Consider the following 23522-nt stretch of genomic DNA (forward strand, 5'->3'; position numbering starts at 1 on the left):
GCTCTGGTGTTTACCTCTTCTCTCATCCTCACCCTAAGCCAGCTAGTGGCGAGTTCTCATTCTCTCCAATCCACACACCCCTTTGGCACAACTATACTCCATATTTCTTTCTGCATTTTGGAGAATAAGTTCAAAAATGACAGATTTGTTAGACGTGGCCCAAGCATCTAATGTGCCTCTCTTCAAACAGAGCTGGGAGAGCAATCGAAGTCCAAAGTCACACAGTTGGATAACAATGGCTAAGACTCTAGACAGTGGTTCTCAACCTTCCTGACCCTGCGACCCTTTAATACAGTTCCTCATGCTGTGGTGACCCCCAACCATACAATTACTTCATAACTGTAATCTTGCTACTTTTATGAATCGTAATGAAAATACCTGATATGCAGGATATCTGGAATGCAACCCCTATAAGAAGATCATTTGAACCACAGAGAGAGAGATTGTGACCCCAAAGGTTGAGAACCACTACTCTAGAGCATTCTGGATGTACTAAGGCTATTCCAAGCGTGTGAACTGCATTCTCACAGCTCAGAGACAAGTATCACTGTCACCTGTTGCTTGAATGTGGGAAGGGAGGGTCAGGAAAGGACCCAAACCAGAGCTTGTCCTTGGGGTCCTTGGCTTCACTTGTCCCCTGTGTCGAGCTTAGTGCTGAGTTTTCAGGAAGTCTGCTTCCTGAAATCGGGGCTTCCCCACTGGAGGCAGAAGGACCAAGGCCATTGATGGCCTGCCTCATGCTGCCACAGACAGTTGAGCTCTGATGCTTCTTGCGATTCACTCTAAGGGACATGATTTTCCAGGTGGAGGTGGCAGAGAAAAGAGACGCACACAGTGGCAGGTCATGCAGGGAGGCACAACCCTTTGGGTAACGAAGGGACTGGCAGGGTTCTGAGTTTGAGGAGCTACAGCCAGGACATTAGGTGCAGAAGGGAGTCTAGCCCACCACATCAGGCCCAGTTCCCACCAAGGCTGTGACTGCTCAGACCTGGCCCAGCCTTGCACAAGGGGGTGGGGCCCTGTTTGGGAGGGGAGTATTTGTTGGGGAGTGTACTTAGTGGGGTGTGTGTGGGCTCTTTGTGCTGAGACACTGCATTCCTGCTGGCTTGGCTTCCTGTTTCTAGATGCATTCCTGTCCTAGTCACCACGGAGACTGCTTGGAATCTGGGCCTCACATTTTCCAAATTCAGGGCGAGATCAGGCAAAGGGGCTCCCTCTTTACTTCCCCCCAGTTTTCACCTTGGAGGAGGAAGTCACCTGCCTTGGCAAGCTCTTCTTGGACTTGGAGGAAGTAGGACTGCCTGGCTCAGCATCCTGTTTCTCTCATTATGTTTGAAGGACAGGGGTGGGGGGGGTGGGGGGGGGGCAGCGAGCAGCTCTGGGATCTCATGCTGCAGGAAAAGGGCTTGGCCTAAACATCAAGGTCTGAAGATGGCAGAGAAGTGCAGTTCGGGCTCTCATCTTGCACGCTGGGAGCCTCAGTTTCCCGACTTTATAGTACCGAACTTCGATTGTTCGTGGCTCTCTGATGAAGGAACCAGTGGAGAGCGTTAGAGGATGGGGTCTAGGAAGATGCTTGGAGAGGGGTCGCGCGCGGACTTCCCTTGGCTCTGGCTCTAGCAGCCTCTCCTCTGAGAGCACCCTTGTCTGCCTCTAGGGGATTTGAAGCCAGCTGAGATTTTCCAGCCCTTTTTGGCTTCTGAAAAAGGCAGTGTTTCCCTAGAAGCCCCCAGCACCAGCTGGTCACCTGGTAGTTGTTGACCATCAGCTGATGCCTGGGCTCCTTTTAAAATGGGGTTTCGGTGGAATGGGACGGGGCCAAGGGTGATGGCTGCTAGGGTCAGGGAAATATTTAAACTCCTGCTCAGCCTCCAGGCAGCTCCGGGCTGCTGGCTCACCTCTTGCCCACACCCTGCAGACCCAACCATCACACCCCTGCAACTTTGCAGCAGCACCCGGATAAGACAGAAGCTTGGGCTAAGTAGGCGGGCTCATAAGTAGCTCTGGGCGCTGAGCGCTTTGCAGTGAGTGCTCTGTGTAGATTTTCCCAGGGCGCAGAACCCTTCCCCCCTTTCGGACAGGCTGAGGGACCTGCCCTCAAGTCACACAGCTGGGAGGCCGGATGCAGTCCTAGTCTGCCTTCTTCCCTCCGCCAGCACTGTGGGGTTCCGTTTCCTTCCGGGCTGTTGTGCAGTGCAGCTCCCGCACTAGCAGGTTTCAAGCTGCAGCAGGAACGCAGCCGGCATGAGCAGCGGGGGTGGGGTGGGGTGGGGTGGTGGTGACCCCGCGCAGCCAGCCCTCGAGCGTCCTCGAGTGGGGACGGGCTCCTCTAAGGGTACTGGATTGGGGTCCTTCTGCAGCCAGGACTGGGGGACACGATGGCCGGGGAAGGGAGTCCCCGGACTGAAGCTGCCCGGGTCAGCGCCCTCCACCTGCGTGCCGCGCTCCGCCCTGGCCCGCCCCCGCGAGGGGAGTGTCCCGGGGCCTCGCCCAACTGGGCGGGGAACGGCGGGCTGAGACGCTCAGGCGCAACTGGGGACTTGGGGACGCCCCGGATCGCTTAGGTGCTGCAGCGGTTGCCACATCTAGTCGGGAACGCGCCATGCTGAGCCGGCGCCGCGTCTTTGCGGTGGAGCGACTTGGTAGCCGGGGTGAGTCGCGTTGCCTCCCACCTTGGGGTCGCCTCCTGTTCTCCTGCCCCGCGCGGGCGGTGCCCACCAGCCGCGCCCCCTCGCTTCCTTGCTTTGAAGGAGTCCAGCCAGTGAATAGGCTGAGGACGCCTTGCACAGTGCAGATCCTCCGGGGTTTGCAGGTTAATCACCCACTGCCTGAATCCTAATGGTCCGTGGGCTCCTTTCCCCTTAATTCCCAGTGTGGAGACCTCCTCTACCCGGGTTGGGTTACTGTGATACCCTGGCCCCAGCCAGCAGTCCTGGAAGCCCTCGGCGGCCAGAAACCCATTTCCCGGGGAAGGTTGCAGGGCATAGACTTCCTTGTCCACTTCCTGAGCTAGAGGGGACAGGCTGGCATCCTCTTCCCGCCAAAGCAGCCCTAGCTTCTGCCCGATTCCAGTAGACCACCCAGAGCACAATAAAGCCTGGCATAGAGATGCAGATAAATGGATGCTAGTCAGAGGAGTGTGGATGTTCATGCCTATAATCCTAGCACTTGGGAGACTGAGGCAGGAGGGATATTGGGAGTTTCAGGGCAGCTTGGGCTACAGAGTAAAATACTGTTTCAAAAACAAAAGTCAGCTTCCTTGTTTTACTTAATTTATATTTTAAAAGTTTTTTTTTCTTAAAGAATTTGAACTTCTATTTTGTGTGTTTTACCTGCGTGGACTGGCCAGGGAGGTCAGAGGAGGGAGCCCAATCCCTTGGAACTGGAGTTGTGATGGTCCATGTCGGTGCTGGGAATCCAGCACCCATCTTCTGAAAAAAAAAAAAAAACAGTGCTTTTAAAATGCTGAACCATTGATTCAACTCCATTTCCCCCCTTTTGTCACGTGATCGTTCTTGCTTCAAAAGCCCAAAGCCCCAAATGATTATAGTTGCTGCCAGTTTGTTGTTGTTTCTGTGTCGCAGTGTGGGGATGGGACCAGTGCCTTGTGCATGCTTTGAAAGCTCTCAGTGTGTCACGCCCCAGCCCTAGCTGCTGTCCTTTTTATCACGGTCCCCAAACTCCAGGAGATACCTCATCCTGCTTCCTGATGTGTGAGGGGCTCCAGATAGCACTGTTTGACCCCAGTTTTCAACTTGCTCTTTCTTCCTCCCATATCCAAGGAGTCCAAGGCTTAGTCTCCACTTAGTCTTGAAGATTTCAGGTAGATCCTAGTCAAGGATCTCTTAAGTCATCTGCATTGCTGATTGTCATGACTCACAAGGGCTTTACCTACCACATGCCCAAAGTGTAGGTTCCTGCCCGTTGTCAACAATTGTTATAAGGAGAACCCCATCTAGACATCTTCCAAGCAGGGGTAGAACCTTATCTCTGTGGGGCTGTGGATGGTCTGTGTTCTTTCTCACCACTGGTACAGGACACATCTCCTCAAGGGAATGCTGCCAACTGCTAGGGATGCTGGGGGCGGGGCGTTGAGGGCAGCCTGCCCAGCTTGATACTGACTCTCCTTACAGATGGGGCCTTCGAGGACCTGGCACAAGGTTGTGTGGTGCCAGGAGTCACCTGCACCTACAGACGGATACCAGATAAAACTCATGGATGTTCATTGGACTTTAGGGAGGGACAGATGCCACTTCTGAAATTGGCTTCCCAGGACTCAGGCATGGAGATGGTGGTTGGGGACAGCCCTTTGGCTACCTTATCAGGACTTTCTCAAGATTCTTTGAACCTCGAGCCCCTGGGGAGCCCTGAGCTGCCTTCTGCCCAGCTAGACCGGCTGCTGGCCCGACAGAAGCTGGAACAGGTGCTGGAGAGGTCTCGAGAGTTCCCCAGCTTGTCTGGACGGCGGCGGCGCAGCTCCCTGCAGCTGCTGAGCAAGCCTGTAGGTGGAGTGCCCATCTTTGCGGGGGAACTGGAGTCCACCGAGGCAGACACTGAGCTAGAGGCTGGTCTGGAAGAAGCAAAGGTGGTGAGTAGTCATCTTGGCTGAAGACTGAGGCGGAGAAAGCTCTGCCGTGGGGCTTGTGGGGACCCTCCCCCATTTCCCCTGGAGCTCTCTCGGGGTGGGGCGTTCTTTGCCCCTAATTGATGGTTGGGTCACTGCTTCTTGCTTCACCCTGAACCCAGCGGTATGTAGCCACCCCCACAGAGGAAGTAGACAGGTATGGGTACCATGCTCAGCTGAGCACCAGGGAAGCCAGCCAGGTGTGTCTTCCTCGGCTTGCCTGCTATGTTCCATTTTGTTGGTTCAGCTTAGCCTGACTATCCAGAATGGGAGTCCTGGCTGAATCTCGAAGTCTTCCTGTCTTAACATGTCCCACAGGTGGGCGATATGGAGTCTGGAGCATTGACCTGCCTTCCAGGGCAGGGTTTACGTTACCTGGAACACCTGTGCCTTGTGCTGGAGCAGATGGCGAGGCTCCAGCAGCTGTACCTGCAGCTGCAGACCCAGAGACCCTCTAGGGTGAGTGATGGACAGGTACAGGTGGCCAGGTCAGATAACGAAGGAGGCGGGGGGGGGGGGGGGGGGACGGGACTCCTGAGAGCATGAATACCTTCTGAACAGCCCCAGCTTTCCAATGAGTCTCTGGTTGTTCCATCTCTCCCGTCTCAGGATCCCGAGGAGGAAGAACTGGCTCTCTCACACACCCCAGACAATAGAGTGGAAGGGCACAGAGAGCAGCTAAGCTCGACAAGGGACCCAGGTAAGGGCTAACTGTGTCTTCCTCTGCATTCTGCCAGCCTGTGTGCCTGCCCAGAGTCCCATCAGCAGACCCCCTGGACTATAGCTTTAGCCGGATTGCTTCCTGTTTGTTTCTGGCCCTGGGTGATGTGTTTCTCTTTCTGAAGGTGCAGAGGTAGCTTCCCTCCCAGAGGTGGGGGTGCTCACTGCCAACCCTCCCAGGCTGCCAGAGGCCTTGCTGGAATCAACCCACATCCGTCCGTCCTCCCAGGGACACAAGGTAGTGATGGAAATATTTGGAGTCGATGTTGAATGGTGCAGGGTGGAGGGGCATGGCAATGTGTCAGTGCCCTAGGTCAGAACTGTAGGAAAATGACAGGATTCCTGTTTGGAGCAGGTGACTTGCTCTGGCAGTGAAGTCCCTGGGAGCTTCATTAGGGATATACAGTATTTAGATGCTTTGTATGGTGACCCTATTCTCTGTCCAGCAGGATCTCTCCCACTGGGACAAAGTCAAGGTCCTGCTCAATCGGATCCGTTGGAGGAGCCCTCGACTCCCTGAGCCTCCTGCTCCTCCTGATAGTTCTGGTCCCAGGTTAGTCTTGTGCCTGGTCCAGGTTAAGGCAGTGGGGAGAGACTGATGGGCCAGGATGTTGATATTGTTCTGTCCTGACAATTGTCATCTTGGTCCCTATGGAATTTGTGAGGCTAAGTGTTAGAGAAAATGCTCCAAATGACAAAAGGAGTTAAGATGCCCATTTGTGGGTAGGAAGACTGAAGACTAGATGAGATTAGGAACAGTGGCTTTCCCAAAGCTCAGACTGGATTATGGGTGATATCTTTATCTTCACCTGCCAAGCTCTTACTCCTGAACACTGAAATTTAGGGGATGGTGAGGTAGATTCAGAGGGAAGTTATTTTACTGTGGGTGAAGTCTGTCATGTTTGGAGGAGGCTTTTTTTTTTAAATTTATTTATTTATTATGTATACAGTGTTCTGTCTTCATGTTTGCATGCACACCAGAAGAGGGCATCAGATTATGAGCTGCCATGTGGTTGCTGGGAATTGAACTCAGGACCTCTGGAAGAGCCGTTAATACTCTTAACCTCTGAGCCATCTCTCTAGCCCCATGGGGGCTTGTTCTTTATGGAGAAGCAGCAGCACTTGAACAATCCTATCTTCTCCTCAGAAAGTAAGCAATGCTTTATAGTCCTGGTTTCTTTCTTCTGGTCTTCTAGACTTCTTTGCTTTTTTGTAGGATGGCGTTCAGGAACCTCTCTGAAAGGACTCAGTGCCATACCCACCGGAAGACCTTTATTCCAACGTTGGTGGTTAAGAAACCACGAGCAAAAAACCTTTCTGTATGATCTCTTGGTGTGCCTGGTGACCTTGGGTGGAGGGGATTGCCGTGGAGTCCCTCACCGTTTGGCTTACTGCGGTGTCCCTGCACTGCCAGGAAAAGCTCTTTGCGCTTGCTCCTCTTCAAGGTGAGGGCCGAGTCCTTCCCCAAGCAGCATGGCCAAGGAGCCCTGGTTCCCTGAGAGACCCTCAAGTGCAGTTCCCGCATCTTCCAGGGTTCTTCTTCCTTGCCAGAAATCTCTGGGCTCAGACAATGTGAACTGACTTAGTTATCAGGCACTCACAGAGTGTGGTTAGTATGGTAATGTGCCAGCATGTTGCAGATGTATGTTTCTGCGGTCTTTGTTGGACTATCAACGGCCCGGATTCAATCATCTGACAGAATCATGCATCCAAAGGGTCGGTGCTTTGGGTGTAACTGTGGAAGGACGGCACTGATCTTCATTCCACAACAGACAGTTACTAATGTGGATTCCTAATTTCTTCCTCATACCTGAGACGGCAGCCATGGGACAGAGAACAATACTGCCTTGGGTAACTTTGCATTGAGTCATGGCCCTGGAGCACAGCCTCTGAGGACTGAACGAGCAATGGGGGGAAGACCAAGCACAATGTGAAGACTAGCAAATAACTCTCAAGGTCAATTCTAAGTTGCTGTGTTCTATCCTGGAGTTGAGACCATGGCAGCATCTCTTAATTTGTGAGCCACAGCTCCATACTTGGGATGATGCCAGCCTTACCTACCTCAGAAGCTTGTTAGGAGGATAAAGTAATATTAAACTCTCTCAATGTGTGCTGTGACTGTTAAGCGAATACGAAAGGGTGTGCTGCTGGGGGCAGACAGGTTGTGGGATGATGATGGGAGGGAGGTCAGAGGTTAAGGGAGGGTGACACCTGTTAGTTGGTGTGAAAATGGCCAGATTTCTGGCAAGTTTGGGTAAGTCATTTTACTGGGATCTAGTACATTTCATATTGAAAATTTGGGCATGGATTTTTTTGATACGGTTACCCCTTGCTGGTGGTGTGCTGTCAATAGAAGGGCAGGGTTAGGGATGGGGGTCATTGGCTTAAGTCAGACAGAAGAATGCCCTCTGAAAATAGCCCAAGTAGGCTTGCTCCAGTCAATGGAGGTGCTGCCTCTTTTGCTGCTGTGGTTTTGGGGGGTGGGTAGAGTACAGCAGGTATGTAAGTAGGTGTCCCTTTCTTGTAGTTGGTGGAGGGCTCCAGTTCCCGGAGCCCTTGAAACCAGGAACCAATGCTCTGAAGCCTACTTTTCTAATGGGACACTTGAGCGAGGACACCACTGCGCTCGGCTTCCGAATGCATTATCAGATCTGGGAAGGCGCACTTCCGTTCCACAGTTGAGCGGGATGGCTGGCTGGCGTGGGGGAAGGGAGAGGTCGATGGAGAAGAGGGAGGTACCATATCCGGGAGAGTGGCAGCTTCCGACCAGTGGTCGCTCTTCCGGAGAGGCGTTTCCGGTGGTGGTGGCAGCAGCGGCTGCGGTGGTTCCGGGTGTCTTTGTCCCCCTGGTGTCGTGGCCCTGGCCCGCAGGTGGGTTGGGAGCCTCCCGCTGCGCCTCGGCCTCTCTTGTCTCTCTCGGGTGGCGAGGCTGCGGGGGTCTAATCGGCGAAGATGTGCCAGTCGCCGAAAGAGCCGAGCCCCCCTCCAGACTGCAAGCTCCGTCTCCCTGGCAACGGCCTCGGCCCTGGGGGCGGGCGGGAGGGGAGGAGAAACCTCGCGCCGTGGTCCTCCCACGGTGGCCCCTCGGCGGCCCGGGCGGGAAGGCTCTGCGCAGGCGGCTGTGGAGGCCCGGGGCCGAGGGTCGGGACCTAGGAGGAGGGAGCGGCTTGCAGGCCGCTTGGCGAGGGCCGGCTGGTCAGCTCCCTTCCCACCAGCCGGTCCGAGAGAAAAAGGACGGGCGGCCTTCCGGGGAGAGGGCCCGCATCATCTCCCCGCTACTCGCACCTCCATTTTTTTCCGGGCCCTGCGTGGAGTGTTTTGGCGGATGTTTTTGAATGAATGAATGTCATCAGAGCTCTTCCATTCCCTCACTGCGCCAGCCTCTCTAAGGGTGCCCGTGGCACAGTGAAAGGAGTGCTAAGTTGTTGGGAGACTTGGGTGTGAGTCCTGCTCTGTCACTATTTGGTTTTGTGGCCTTGGGCAAGTCTCCTGATGGCAGAGCTCCGGTTTCCTTGCCTGTAAACCAGCATGTCAGTAGCACCCACCACTAGGTTATCGTGAGATCAAACTGGAGTAACATAGTTACCCGTTTCATTTCCTCTACATCCTCTCCATTCTTCCATTTTAGGGCCCACCTCCTCACCTTAAAAGCTGTACTTCATTTAAGATTTTCCAGGTAGTAGATGGAAGTTTTCCATTTGAGCTGTTAACGTCTTTCCTTTTTTGATTGAAGGTTTCCCAAGACCTTGAAAGGACAACATTCCCAATGTCCCAGTTTAAGCGCCAGAGGATCAACCCACTTCCAGGAGGACGAAACTTCTCAGGTGCTTACCTTCCTTACCCGGCCGCACTCTGGACCCAGTTTCCAAAAGTATGGTTCTTGGTTGTTTCCCTGAGTGCCCGAGGACCTGGTTGGAGGCACTTTGACCTCTGGGTTTCCAAGATCCTCTGGCTGTCTCTAGTGCTTAGGGTGGAAGGATGCAGTTTCTGGAGGTTGCTTCTCTGTCCCCGTAGGCCCGGCTTCCACATCTCTTTTGGGCCCTCCTCCTGGTTTGCTTACTCCTCCTGTGGCCACAGACCTGTCCCAAAATGCCAGGCACCTTCAGGTATGTTGGGTACCCTTTCTAGTGAGTTTCTCTTTGGGGCTACTCTGGTGTGTTTGGATATCTGGTGTGTGTTGTTTCTTGTGTTACACTGGTCAACATCTTTTTTGTTGGTTTGTTTGTTTGTTTGTTCTGGTAGTGGACCAGTGTTAGGGAACTTAGGTATCCTTTAGACTGGAGAGTTTTTTAGTGTCTGGCACCAGAGATATCTTTGGGATTAAAGAACTGAAAATCCTAGATGCATGAAAGTGAAGAATTAGCTTCTCCCCTCTTCATAGACTTAGGTTGCTTTCCATGTGAAGTTTCCTGTAATACCATGAACCGGTGCCCTAGTGGCAGAGCATGGTTTTGTTCATGTGGCTTCCTTTGCTTTTGACCTACTGCCTTCTCTTGCAGGGTGGGGAGAAGCAGCGGGTCTTCACGGGCATTGTTACCAGCTTGCATGACTACTTTGGGGTGGTAGACGAAGAAGTCTTTTTTCAGCTAAGGTAGGCTTGAGGCTCGTCTCTTTTGGGAATGGTTGTTGGATTCAGTTTTGTCTCCATGCTGGTGGGTCCGCTCTTTAAAGCCATTGTTTTGCTATTTTACTGCAAGGTGGGAAATCTTGATGGGAAGGGCTTCTTGGGGCGGTCAGGGTAGCTTGTGCCGGGCCCTCCTGATGGGGTCTCCCGGTTTGTGTATGGCAGTGTGGTGAAAGGCCGACTACCCCAGCTGGGTGAGAAGGTCCTGGTGAAAGCAGCGTATAACCCAGGCCAGGCAGTGCCCTGGAATGCTGTCAAGGTGCAGACGCTCTCCAACCAGGTATTTATCTCTCTTTAGTGTGTGCGCTGAAAACGGGAACAGGGGAGGAAGCCCTGTGCCCGACTTTTGGGCATAATCCTTCCTTTGGTTGAGGGGGTGGGATGGCTGTCTTTCCACGGTATCAAGGCTGAGATCCCCTGAACTTCATGACTGTTTTCCTTCAGCCCTTACTGAAGTCTCCAGCACCCCCCCTTCTGCATGTGGCAGCTCTGGGCCAGAAGCAAGGAATCCTGGGAGCTCAGCCCCAGTTGATCTTTCAGCCTCACCGAATTCCCCCACTTTTCCCTCAGAAGCGTGAGTACTGGTGGCATGTGTGTTGGGGTGTGGCTTTATGGGGGTACTTCTGAGGAAAGGACTTGTTACTTTACTATAGATGCTCTTGGAAGAGAGGGGGCACTTCTATACACAGGAAGGGGAGGAGGAAGCTGGACTGGGTTTCAGGGCTTTTGAGTCACTGGCCATTTCCTCTCTTCAGCTCTGAGTCTCTTCCAGACATCCCACACACTTCACCTGAGCCACCTGAACAGATTTCCTGCTCGGGGTCCCCATGGAAGGCTGGACCAGAGCCGAAGGTAAGATGATGAACAGGTGGGGTAGAGGCTCCCCTTCATTTCCCTCTGGGAACCATGCTCCACCTTGACAACTGTTGATACCAACATCGTTTTCTGTGAATAGATAGAGCCTTATAGTCCCTTTTCTCTGGAAGGCAGAAACACCGAACATACATATACATGCAACAACTTTATACACTACCTCAGCAAAGCTGAGATTTACTACAGTTCATATTTCAAAACATCACGTTGAAAGTTTTTGTTGTTTTGCTTGCCTGACTAGTGCTGGGATTATAGGGTTGTTTGCCCACACCTGCCCAGCTGAGATACTTTATTTTGAAACAGGTCTTATGTAGCTTGGCTGGCCTTGAACTCAGTATATAGCTAAGGATGACCTTGAACTCCTGATGCTCGTCCTTCTACCTCCCATGTGCTGGGTTCGCAGGTGTACACCACCTAGCTTGCTTATGTCGTCATTCATTTTTTAGTGTTTTGGTTTTGAGATACTTTGTGTGTGTGTTTTCTATGAATTTGTTTGGAGGTGTGTGCAGGCGTCTCTGCAGCCAGGAGGTTGATGGTCAGTGAGTCTATTGGTTTTTGTTTGTTTGTGTTAGAGACCGTCTCCCTGGAGCTTGCCATGCTGGCTGGGTTGACTGGCCAGCGAGGTTTGGAGATTCTCCTGTCAGCTCCTTCCAGTGTTGGAATTACAGACTGTGTCACCATACCCAGCTTTGACATGGTTCTGGGGATCCTCTTGTGGCAAGCAACTTTACCCACTGGGCCATCTCCTCAGCGCCAGATACTTAGATAAATAATTTCTGTTTTGTTTTCAGTCTTTAACATAGAGATACAAGAATTGTCACAAGAAAACAGTAACATCAAAGAAAGGGATGTTGCAGAATGTTGTAGCTCCTAATTTAACATGGCTTCTTTCAGGTATATTTTGCATAACAGTGTTACAGTACACAGGCTGCAGTATCTTCTGAAGAACAGGCTTTGTCCTGTGCACATAGCTTTCTTGGCCTTATTGTAGAGCAAGCATGGTTGATTCAGGCACTTGAAACATCCTGTGGTCCTTTATCATCTGCAAATGTTGGGAGTTTCCAGGAGCATGCTCAGTGTGTCTTAAGTTTTCATCTTCTTTGTGTTTTACTGTCCTTTAGAGTTCTTGCTCAGCTTCTTGTAATAGAAAATCCAACCTATGTAAAGGAAGTGGAAAGATAAAATGAATCTTCAAGCCATCACCTGTTTCAACAAGTAGTATTATCTGCCTTTCACTCTTTTATTTCTGTTCTACTTTTATCTCCTTGTTGCCTTGTTTTGATTTTTGATGAAAATCATAAAGTGAAACTGAGTTAGAATGAAATGTCAGAATCTTGACAAGTTTTATTTGTTTGTTTTTGAGATAAGGTTTCTCTGTCTACAGCCCTGGCTGTCCTGGAACTCGCTCTGTAGACCAGGCTGGCCTCAAACTCACAGAGATCCACCTGCTTGTGCCTCCTGAGTGCTGGGATTAAAGGCACCACCACTGCCCAGAGTTTAACTACACATTTTTGACCTCATTGCACCCTGACCCTAGTAAGATCACTGTGGAAAGTTCCCTCATACTGTGATTTTCTTTGAACTAACTGTACAGGAAGAGTACCACCCTGTCTCCCACATGCTGGTACGAGCTGAAAAGCAGTCAAGGGACAAACACTTGGAATGAGCATGGCGTAACTCTGAGGAAAGCTGGGGGGTAGGGGGTGATGTAGCCAGTCCCCATGCAGAAGCTAGCATTGTTCTCTGGGAAAGGCTGCTGTGGATCCTCTGCAGATTTTTCCAGGACTGTTCTCCACATCGTCTCCACTACTGAAACCCTTTGTTCCCGTCTCCATTCCTAGACGTGTACGTGGCTTGCACCTATACCGCTTGTCTGTGCATCTTCCTGGTCTTCAGTTTGCAAGGACCTTCTCCTTCATTCTGTGAGCTTGTGAAAGCCTTTAGCACAGAATTGTAGCAAGTGCTTTGAGGGTTTATGTGACCTGGTTGGAAGCCAGTGACTGTGGGCTTGCCGCGTTCAGTTTAAATTCCAGCCTTGGGCTGACCATTGCACTTGACGGCCAGGTCCTGGGCAACACCTGCAGTGGATTACTTTGGTCAAGGTGCTTCCGGGTTACAGCTTTTGGAGAAGAAGGGGACTCTGCCGCCTGTTAGAAGTGAGAACGTGCCAAGTAGGAAGAGGGGCAGCGGGAATTAGCCACTGAGGAAAACTGCCAATTTATAAAGGATTTGACCATATGGGTGGTTTGCTCAGAAGCTCAGCTTTATGTGAAGCTCCCAGCTCTGGGATACAGGGGATAATGTTGACATGGGGCTGCTCTCGTGAGCAGCTGAGGGCTTCAGACAGGCCAGGATTCTGCAGCTTCCACTGCTAACATGTTTCCTGCTGCCTCTGGGGTCACAGATGGTTAGAGGTGCAAGGCCAGCTCAAGCTGCTTAAGATCTTGTCTCAAAACAAACGAAACATAGACTGGTAACCCTGAAAGGTCCAGTTCTAGCCTTCTCTGAAGCCTTCCTACTGTTGATCAGAAGGTATTCAGGAGTTTGGGAAGTGATTTCTGCATGGGTAAAGGGTTCCTGGTCACTTTCCCTGTGACCTTTCTAGTTTTTTTCTGCACACAAGTGCATGGTCTGGGATTTTCATTTATGTGTTTAGCTCTTTTCCCATATTGTAGCGCGGTCTTCTTTAAGAGATGATTCTTTCACACTTCTCATAGCTAAAATGCCCTCGGATCACACCCCGTTAGCTTCTCCCATCTCCCTCCCCTGAACCTTTTCTTTTCGGTCTACCTCTTTTTTTCCCCTCCTCTGAATTTTCTAAATTTCCTCTGCCAGGAATTTCATACATACATATAATGTATCTCCATCATATTACTCCAATTTCCCCCCTCCTCCCATCACCCCTCTACCATTACCCCTCTTGCTTTCATGTTTTTTATTTTTATTATTTTCTTATTTTTTTACCCAGAGTTTAAGTAATGCTACCTGCATGCGTACGGGTGTGGGGCCATCCACTGCAGCAGAGCATCCCACTGGGGAGCTTCACCCCCACGGGAGAGAACTTCCTATCTTGGTTCTGCTTTCACAGCTTTCTTTGGCTTACTCCACCACTCAGGGTTGTTTACATGACTGTGGGTGGGGTTGTTTACGTGAGCAAGCGCAGCTTTCCAGTGCCTACCCCACTGAGAACGAGGACTCTTGAAGCATCATCTTGGTGACTGCCTTAGTGATTGAATCATTACTGTAGCCACTAAATTCAGTTGTCAGTGGGGACACATTTACTCCATTATGTGGCTTGGTATTTTTGCATTATACTGCACCCCCTCCCCCCGCCCCCAACTTTCTTGGGATAGTTTTTCAAGGGTTGAATTACTAGAGCAGAAGGTGGGTCTTGCCCCCCCCCCAGCCCCCGCTTCTTTTTATCCAATTAAAAATACTTATTTTTATTACTTAAAAAAATTAGAGTTGGGTGCAGTGGTGCATTCCTTTAATTCTAGCACTTGGGAGGCAGAGGCAAGTGGATTTTTCAGTTTGAGGCCAGCCTGGGCTACAAAGTAAGTTTCAGGACAGACAGGGCTGCACAGAGAAACCCTGTGTTGAAAAACCAAAATAAAATAAAATAAAAATTATTTTAAGCTAGGTGTAGTGGTGCACACTTTTATTCCCAACACCTGGGAGGCAGAGGCTAGAGGATTGATGGCCATGAGTTTGAGGCTAGCCTAGGCTACATAGTAAGTTTGAGACCAGCCTGGGCTACAGAGTAGGGGACTGTCTTAAAAATCCTAAAACATGGGTTGGAGAGATGGCTCAGCAGGGAAACCCACCTGACGACCTAAGTTTACTCCCTGGAACGCAAATAGTTGAAGGAGAGAACCAGTTTTCACATGTATACTGTGGCATGCTTGTGTGAGCACATGCATAGTAATAAGAATCCTAAAACACAGAGCCGCCAGGATGCTCAACAGGTAAAGGTTCTGGAGCATGTCTCTAGCCCCAGTATTTAAACTTAAAAAAAATTCCATTCATCTATCTGTCTGTCTATCTATCTATTATTTATTTTGAGCATATATATGTGGAGATGAGACAACTTGCAGAGATTGGGTCTGCCCTTCCACCACGGGGGTTCTGTGATCAAATTTAGGTCACCAAGCTCTCTGGCAAGTGCCTTTACCTGCTGAACCATCTCGTTGGCTTGCCTCTCATTATTTTAAAGCTATTCTTTTTTTCTTTTCTTTTTTTTTTGTTTTGGTTTTTCGAGACAGGGTTTCTCTGTGTAGCTTTGCGTCTTTCCTGGATCTTGCTCTGTAGACCAGGCTGGCCTCGAACTCACAAAGATCCGCCTGCCTCTGCCTCCCAAGTGCTGGGATTAAAGGCGTGCGCCACCACCGCCCGGCTCTTTTTTTCTTAAAATTGTACCCTTTTCATATCTATTTTAATGTCTCTAATAATCTGTCACATATTTGCTAGCTTGGCTTCTCTCTATATAGATATAGATATAGATATAGATATATGTGTGTGTGTGTGTGTGGTGCTGGACTTGAATCCAAGGCCTCCACAGGTTACACAAGTGTTCTGCCACTGAGCTTTACACTACTGGTGTTCATTTCTTAACGTTGAGGATTCAGGTATTTTCTAGCTCTTTATGTACTGAATGCATGTGTAACAATATGGTTTCTTATTTCTGGTAATGGATCAACCTCCAGTGATGACTATGACTCGAAGAAACGCAAACAGCGGGCTGGTGGAGAGCCCTGGGGTGCTAAGAAACCTCGACATGACCTGCCTCCTTACCGGGTTCATCTCACTCCTTATTCTGTGGACAGGTGAGTGGAGGCTGGGGAAGGGCCTTCGACTTGCACAAGCAATGGTTTCTAGTGCAAATGAGAATATGTGTAGTCTGGTGGCCTCTTCTAAAACTAACCGACCCACCCAGGGGAACCTGCTGCCCATGGCTCGCTGCTCTGCTTTTCACTTCATGTGTCTTTGAGCAGATTCTGCATTATGCATATTAATCAGTCTTGTTCACGTGTGTGTGCACATTTGTTCGTGTGTGTGTGTGTGTGTGTGTGTGTGTGTGTGTGTGTGTGTGTGTGTGTTGGTGCATATACATGTTTGGGTGCATGGTGGAGGCCAGAGGACATCTTCAGATACCACTACTCAGGTGCTATCTAGCTTTTTGTTTTGGACCCAGGGTCACTTCCTGGCTTGGGACTTGGCCGGCAGGCTCGGCTGTGCAGAGGTGCCTGTCTCCACCTCTGCCCTGGCACCGCAGACGGGAGCCACCGTGCCAGCGTGTTCTCGACATTAAAGGCACACGCCACCACACCTGGCCTGGTTTTCACTTTGGTGGCTATTACCAAGTCTCCTTCAGAGGCCGAGTCCCTCACACTGTCACCAGTAGGGCGCAGAGTCCTTGCTTGCTCTGCCTTTGCTAACACTGTCCTCATACACCTTTTCTTAATTTTTTTTGTTTTTGTTTTTGAAGACAGGGTTTCTCTGTGTAGCCCTGGCTGTCCTGGAACTCAATCTGTAGACCAGGCTGGCCTCGAACTCAGAGATCTGCCTGCCTCTGCCTCCCGAGAGCTGAGATCAAGGGTGTGCGCCACCACCGCCCGGCTTTGATTTGCATTTCTAATTGGAAGCGAGTTTGACACTCTTTAAAAAAATGTTTTATGTTTATTCCTTTACATGTGTGTGTGTTCATTTGTGTGGGCTCCTGTGTAGAGGCCGGAGGGCAACTTTCAGGAGTTGGTTCTTTCTTAGGGACTGAACTCAGGTGGCAGACTTCACGTCTTTCCCTGCCCAGGCATCTTGCAGGACCCTCTTCACAGGCTTTTATGTTGCGTGTGTTTATTTTTCTGGGAAGGACTTGTCAGGTTTCACCGTTTTCTCCTAGGCAGTTGAACTTTTTGTTACTGACTAGTGAGTTGTTTAGTAAGACCATGACCATGTCTGGGCCTGGAGAGATGGCTCAGTGGTTACTCTTCTCCCAGAGGACATGAGTTTAGTTCCCAGCATCCACATGAAGCAGCTCACAGCTGCCTGCCCCTTCAGCTGTAGAGGAATCTGATACCTCTGGCTTCTGTGGGAGCCTGCACAGATGTGCACGTACCCATACACAGATACACATAATTAAAATAAATCCTTAAAAAAGTAGAAGACCATCTCTGTATCATGTATTGTGATTTTTTTTTCTTCCTTTCCCAGTTTGACTTTTTTGCTATAGGCAACTTATAAATCAAGTGGTCAAACGAGTCCATCCTTCCCCCAGGAGTTGCTTATTAGAGTCTTTTTTCTCAAGGAATGAAATGCTATCGTAGTCTTTTGCAGTTTTGTCTGTCTGTTCATTCATTTATTCAGCGTGTCGTATGACGGGGTGGCACACATGCCTGCCGGTGCACGTGAGTCAGAGGACAACTTTGGGAAGTCGGTTCTCTCCTTCCACCTTTACATGGGTTTCGAGGGTGAACAGGCTCGCACAGCAAACACCTTTACCCACTAAAAGCCGTCCTGCTGGCCCTGCAGTTTTGTTAAAAGGTTTTTTAAAAAACGTTTATTTTATGTGTGTGAGTGTTTTGCCTACATGTACATAAGTGTCATGTGTGCTTGGTGCTCATGGAGGTCAGAAGAGGGCGTCAGATCCTGTGGAATTGAAGTCACAGCTGTGAGCTGCCATGTAGGTTCTGGGAGCCAAACCCAGATCCTCTGTAGGAGCAGCATGTGCTGTGCTCCGGACCTCGGAGCTGTCTCTCTTTAAGTCGAGTGTGTGCTCAGTGGTGTCCCTTGCTGTCTTCCTGCAGTCCCGTCTGTGACTTCCTAGAACTCCAGCGGCGTTACCGCAGCCTCCTGGTCCCCTCGGATTTCCTCTCCGTGCACCTGAGTTGGCTGTCAGCCTTCCCTCTGAGCCAACCCTTTTCCCTCCACCACCCAAGTCGGATTCAGGTCTCTTCAGAGAAGGAGGCGGCTCCAGATGCTGGTGCTGAGCCCAGCCCTGTGGACAGTGACCCCACTTACAGTTCCAAGGTCAGTTGCCTGGGCTCCTGTGACCGTCCCCTTGCTGGGACAGAATGTGGCTGAGCCCCTTGTCCTCTCTCTGCATAGGTGCTGCTGCTCTCCTCCCCGGGCCTGGAGGAGTTCTACCGTTGCTGCATGCTGTTTGTGGATGACATGGCTGAGCCAAGGGAGACGCCGGAGCATCCTCTGAAGCAGCTAAAGGTAGGAGCTGGCTGGTCAGTTGGCCGTGTTTTAAGCAGCTAGGCTCCTGAGCATTAACACAGAAACTTGGTGTTTCGGAGCTGAAGGGCCCCTCACTTTATACAGGAGGACACTATAGTTCAGAGATGCTCCCTCTGGAGGAGTCAGGTGGCTGGTTTGAGTGAATGGCTGTGGAGCCCCAGCTGGTGCCTTAAGTACTCTGTGCTGTCTCAGTTCCTGATGGGAGATGCAGGCCGTGTTTCGTTATCCCCAATCTCTCTGCAGTTTTTGCTGGGCCGGAAAGAAGAAGAGGCAGTGCTGGTTGGGGGTGAGTGGTCTCCTTCCCTGGATGGCCTCGACCCCCAGGCAGACCCGCAGGTGCTGGTGCGCACAGCCATCCGCTGCGCACAAGCCCAGACCGGCATCGACTTGAGCGCCTGCACCAAGTGGTGAGTGGTCTTCCCCATGTGGCCAGCTCGCTGTGGGGGGTCAGGAGTCTGGCTTCTGCCCTCTGGGTTCTCTCCTGCCATAGCTCATGTCTGCCCACCCCTAACTGCTCATAGATGGCTGAGAGCGCTGATGGCAGCTGACCCCCAGGCCACGCCCAGTACTCCTGAATGCCCTAGTGCTTCTCTGTGCTGTCTGTTTACTACGTCTCCCTGTTGCCTAGCCGCTGAGGCTTGGGCGTGTGGCTTTATGTTTGTACTCATGGCTTGGCATGCAGCATGTGCGCATGGAGTGCTGATTGGAAACAGAGGTACTTGTCTGTGAGTGGGACACCTGTGAATATGTCACAGTGGGGGACTTTCTTTTCCTTTTGCTGCGAACAGGTGGCGATTTGCCGAGTTTCAATACTTACAGCCAGGGCCACCCCGGCAGTTACACACGGTAGTGGTATACCTGCCAGACGTGTGGACCATCATGCCCACTTTGGAGGAGTGGGAGGCACTGTGCCAGCAGAAAGCCACAGAGGCAGCTCCCCAACCCCAGGAGGCATTGGGGGTAAGGCTGGGCCTTAGGAAAACGCAGGGAACCCGGGCATGGTGGCACAAGCCTCTAACTCTAGCACTGGGGAGGTGGAGGCAGGAAGATCCAGAGTTCAAAGTTGTTCTCATCTTCATAGTGAATTTGAGGTTAGCCTAGGCTACATGAGCCCCTATCTCAAAAGTAGGTGCCCTGATCTCAGGGCCCAGAAGGTCACACCTGAGCTATTGTCACAGGAGGCAGGGCCTGCTGAACAGGCCCCTGATGCATCAGAGCAAGCAGACGCGCCTACACAGAACACGGAGACGTCAGAGGCCACCACGCAGCAAGATGTGGACACTGATCTCCCAGAGGCCCCTCCGCCTCCTCTAGAACCTGCTGTGATGGCACGTCCTGGCTGTGTCAACCTGTCTCTCCACGGGATTGTGGAGGATCGGAGACCAAAAGAAAGGATCTCTTTTGAGGCAAGTGCAGGAGAGAGGCCATGAGTGTGATGAAGGGTATCGGCATCCTCGTCCAACTCCCTGATGCTGTGGTCCCTGCACCTCTTCCAACAGGTGGTGGTGCTGGCTGAGCTGTTTCTAGAGATGCTGCAGAGGGATTTTGGCTATAGGATTTATAAGATGCTGCTGAGCCTTCCAGAAAAAGTTGTATCTCCCCCTGAACCTGAGAAGGAGGAGGCAGCCAAGGAGGATGTGGTCAAAGAGGAGGTGGTGAAGGTGTCCAAGGATGAGGTACAGAATGAGGGCACAGCTGCCGAGTCAGACAACCCACTGGTGAGTACCGCTCTCAGCCTGGGTGGCCTCAGGCCCACATGTTATAACGTTTAGTATGAGTCGAGTCCCTCACGTGTGTCAGGCACTGTTCTAGGTACTCTGCATGTCCAGTTGCATGGCTCCTTTATGTCACCTGTTCTTTGAAAGTTGGGGAGGGCTGAGGCCCAGGAGGATGAAACCCTGCATGTGGCCACACAGCTAGGAAGTGGCCCAGAAGAGGGAGGGAAGTGTGGCTAAGCCATGCAGCATAGAAGTGCCAGTCAGACTGCTTAGGAGTTGGGATTGCCTGATGGTTAGGTGGACAAACTGGTCTTTACCCATTTCTAGAATGGAGCTTGGCTTCTTGTCCAAATATTGTCATGTACACATAATTGCTTCTAGAACTAAGACTGATTCCTGAGAAATACCCCAGGGGTCTAGATGTGCCCCTGGGATCTGAATCCTGATATGGCTAAATACCCATGAGCACATGGTAGATCATACAGTACCCAGCACACAGCTGATACCTGAGTGTTAGCAACTGTTACTGTTAGTGTCACAAGAGTCCTGCTCGTCCTCACCACCTTGGTCTGCTTTTCTAGAAGGAGGATGGGCTTCTGCCCAAACGGCCCTCTTCAGGGGGAGAAGAGGAGGAGAAGGCCCGGGGCGAGGCAGCTGAGGACCTCTGTGAGATGGCCTTGGACCCAGACCTGCTGCTTCTGAGGGATGATGGAGAGGAGGAGTTTGGTGTGTCTGGGGGTAGTGGCTCTCTGGGGCTGGCTGTGGTCGTTTCCTCTTAGGCAGTGGTTCTCAACCTTCCTAATGTTGTGACCCTTAATACAGTTCCTCATGTTGTGCTGACCCCAACCATAAGATTATTTTCATTGCTACTTCATAGCTAATTTTGCTACTGTTATGAATCATAAATATCTGTTTTCTGCTGGGTGTTGGTGGCGCATGCCTTTAATCCCACCCAGCACTTGGGAGGCAGAGGCAGAGGCAGAGGCAGGTGGATCTCTGTGAGTTTGAGGCCATCCTGGGCTACAGAGTGAGTTTCAGGAAAGGCACAAAGTTACACAGAGAAACCCTGTCTCGAAAAACCAACCCCCCCCCCCAAAAAAAATCTGTTTTCCAATGGTCTTAGGCGATCTCTGTGACAGACACGTATGACCCCCAAAGGGGTTGTGACCCACAGGTTGAGAACCATTGCTCTTAGGCGTGTAGACCATCATCCTTGCTACATGTTAAGCTTGGGATTTCTGTAGCAGGAGCAAAGTTGGAGGAAACGGAGGTTCGCTCTGTCACCTCAAACCAGTCGGAGATGGAATATTCCTCTCTTCAGGACATGGTGAGACCCTGTCTCTTTCTGTGCCTTGGTGGTGGGAAATGTGGTCCTTCCTGGGTGAGCGATGCCGACCAGTGACTTCCTCCCTAGAACAGAGACGACTGGTTCTTGACTCATGGAGACTTCATTCTCCCCGTGAGGGTGGATGGGAGAGGGATCTGATTAGGGCACACACCGCATTCTGGGATGTGCCCACAGAGGCCGTAGCCCCAGCCTGAGCTTCCAGTGGGAGGTCCTGCCTGCAGCTGCTGTCAGCCCAGCCCTGGCCGGGAGAGGCTGTGCGTGTGCCATGCCTCAGCCTTGAGAATGATCGTCTGTAAAGCCTGTCTCTCTGCTCTCTTTGCAGCCCAAGGAGCTGGACCCCTCAGCTGTGCTCCCCCTGGACTGCCTTCTGGCTTTTGTGTTTTTTGATGCCAACTGGTGTGGCTACTTGCACCGGCGAGACTTGGAGCGGGCCCTCCTCACCCTGGGGATCCGGCTCAGTGCTGAGCAGGTAGTTCGGCCCCACCTGTCCTTCTGGAGGGCCTTGCCAGAGCTCTTGCTAGCTTCCGGTCGGTCCCCCTGAGGCAAGTGTGTGGCCAGTAGGTGTCCTGCTGTGTTTTCCACAGGCCAAGCAGCTGGTTAGTAGAGTAGTGACGCAGAACATCTGCCAGTACCGGAGTCTTCAGTACAGCCGTGCCGAGGTGCTGGATGACGGGCTTCCGGAGGAGGGGCTCTTTGGTAGGCCTTGAGCTCTGTGGCCTGTAGGGAGTGTGACCTCCATGGTGGCTTACTCTCTCCTCCTAAGGTCATGTCTGTTTGTTTCCTCTAGGAAACCTGGATCTGCTGCCCCCTTCAGGGAAGAGCACAAAGCCAGGTGCTGCCCCCACAGAGCACAAAGGCCTGGTGCCACACAATGGTAGCCTCATCAACGTGGGGAGTCTGTTACAGCGTGCCGAGCAGCAAGACAGTGGCCGCCTGTACCTGGAGAACAAGATTCACACACTGGAACTGAAGCTTGGTGAGCGAGTGCAGATGTCACGGGGACTAAGGGGACACCACTCCTTAGGCCTCGGGGCTCTTGGCTCATGCTCCAGTGGGCTGAGCAGAGCCTTTCTGCCGCGTCCCCCCTTTCAGAGGAGAGCCATAACCGTTTCTCAGCCACCGAAGTGACAAATAAGACACTGGCGGCAGAGACGCAGGAGCTGCGGGCCCGGCTGGTGGAGGCGGAGGAGACAGCCCGGACAGCGGAACGACACAAGAACCAGCTTCAGCGGCAGCTGCAGGACTTCCGCAGACGCCTGACCCCGCTGCACCTGGAGATGCAGCGGATGGTTGAAAAGGTAGGATGGCTGAAGGGTGGCCGCCTCAAGAACTTGAGAGCAGAGCTAGCGTCTGTGTGGAGAGGCCTGGCAGGGAGCCAGCCCTTCCTTGCCATACTGGTCCTCCGTCCACCGGGATCTTAGGAGACTCAGCTGCTCTCCGTGCTCTGTACTCTAGTGGTAGGACATGGGGAGAAGCCTCATCCTTACCGTTGTTACATGTGCTCACACAGGCTGACAGCTGGGTAGAGAAAGAGGAGCCAGCACCCAGCAACTGAGTGGCTGTCTAGTGAGGTCTGTGATGGAGCCTGATGACATTCGAGCCTCTTGGGTACCAGAGAGCAGCTGGAGCAGGGCCTGGGAGCCACAGCAGAGGTGGCTGAGTTCTGTGCCTGGCCTCTGCAGGGGTGACCAAGCTAACAGAATGGGGGTTGTGCTATGTGGATGGATGTGCACGGAACCTCAGTTCCAGCTACAACTAAATACAACATCTTTTGCACCCCTAGAATGTCATTTTGCCCTCAACCTTGGAATTTCTCCCAGGGCCCTTGTAGTCTTGTGCTGTCTCCTGTCCTCGTCCACTTTAGAGCAAGACGGGAGGAAAAGGCTTTTCCAGCCTGGAATAGGTCTGATGCCAATAAATGGAAGGGACGGGTGTAGAGCCTGGCACAGCCCAGAATGTCCTTCCTCTGGACGCCACGAGTCCTGTAGGCTCCAGTATCTGTTAGGTGATGGAGCCCATGCTCGGAAGCACTTGGTGTTGGGTCAAGGTTGCCAATAGAACACTGGGTTCCAGCCACCCCCCAACTTGCCAGAAGAACCAGCACTTCTTTCTCTAGCCCTTGTGTTCAGAATGTGGTATTGGCTCTGGCCCAGCCCTCTTCCGTTTCCCACAATTCTTGCCTCTTTCCATAATTCGTGGTTTCAGTTTGACTTTGTATATAAAGTTGTTTGTTGGTTTTTTTTTTTTTTGGCTTTTTGTTTTTTAAATAAACCAAAGTCAAAAACAAACCAAGTGTGTCCTTGTGGCTTTCCTCTTTTTCCAAGCTGCCTGTGCTCCCCCTGCTTGCCAATCCTCAGTTCTCTCCAGAAGGCTCCAGAA

The 23522-nt window shown here is 51.6% G+C and overlaps 2 protein-coding genes across 5 annotated transcripts; both read left to right on the forward strand.

Moving 5' to 3' along the window:
- Positions 1 to 1405: 1405 nt before the first annotated feature.
- CUNH8orf58 (chromosome unknown C8orf58 homolog) lies at positions 1406 to 7446 on the forward strand. 2 transcript variants are annotated; one of them, XM_052732843.1, is made up of 7 exons: positions 1406 to 2651; positions 4134 to 4588; positions 4943 to 5083; positions 5234 to 5324; positions 5470 to 5582; positions 5791 to 5897; positions 6561 to 7446. In XM_052732843.1, exons 1-7 carry the CDS (start codon positions 2603 to 2605, stop codon positions 6667 to 6669), a joined length of 1065 nt encoding a protein of 354 aa, XP_052588803.1. In that variant the 5' UTR covers positions 1406 to 2602; the 3' UTR covers positions 6670 to 7446. The 2 variants fall into 2 exon arrangements, with proteins under 2 accessions (XP_052588803.1, XP_052588804.1); XM_052732844.1 differs by having other exon boundaries at positions 1408 to 2651; positions 5794 to 5897.
- Positions 7447 to 8020: 574 nt separating this feature from the next.
- Positions 8021 to 23404, forward strand: Ccar2 (cell cycle and apoptosis regulator 2). Of its 3 annotated transcripts, none has more exons than XM_052732839.1 (21): positions 8021 to 8215; positions 9078 to 9168; positions 9359 to 9450; positions 9844 to 9935; positions 10134 to 10248; positions 10413 to 10542; positions 10724 to 10820; positions 15545 to 15664; positions 17642 to 17864; positions 17943 to 18056; positions 18321 to 18484; positions 18866 to 19037; positions 19256 to 19483; positions 19577 to 19795; positions 20377 to 20521; positions 21043 to 21122; positions 21466 to 21612; positions 21728 to 21839; positions 21931 to 22119; positions 22236 to 22441; positions 22654 to 23404. In XM_052732839.1, the coding sequence occupies exons 2-21, from the start codon at positions 9111 to 9113 to the stop codon at positions 22696 to 22698; spliced, it is 2748 nt and encodes a 915-aa protein (XP_052588799.1). In that variant the 5' UTR covers positions 8021 to 8215; positions 9078 to 9110; the 3' UTR covers positions 22699 to 23404. The 3 variants fall into 3 exon arrangements, with proteins under 3 accessions (XP_052588799.1, XP_052588797.1, XP_052588798.1); XM_052732837.1 differs by having other exon boundaries at positions 8023 to 8215; positions 21040 to 21122; XM_052732838.1 differs by lacking the exon at positions 8021 to 8215 and adding an exon at positions 8429 to 8784 and having other exon boundaries at positions 21040 to 21122.
- Positions 23405 to 23522: the final 118 nt, after the last annotated feature.

Source organism: Peromyscus californicus, unplaced genomic scaffold, assembly GCF_007827085.1.
Source record: "Peromyscus californicus insignis strain IS unplaced genomic scaffold, ASM782708v3 Scaffold_12__1_contigs__length_115047231, whole genome shotgun sequence".
NCBI classification, from domain to species: domain Eukaryota; kingdom Metazoa; phylum Chordata; class Mammalia; order Rodentia; family Cricetidae; genus Peromyscus; species Peromyscus californicus.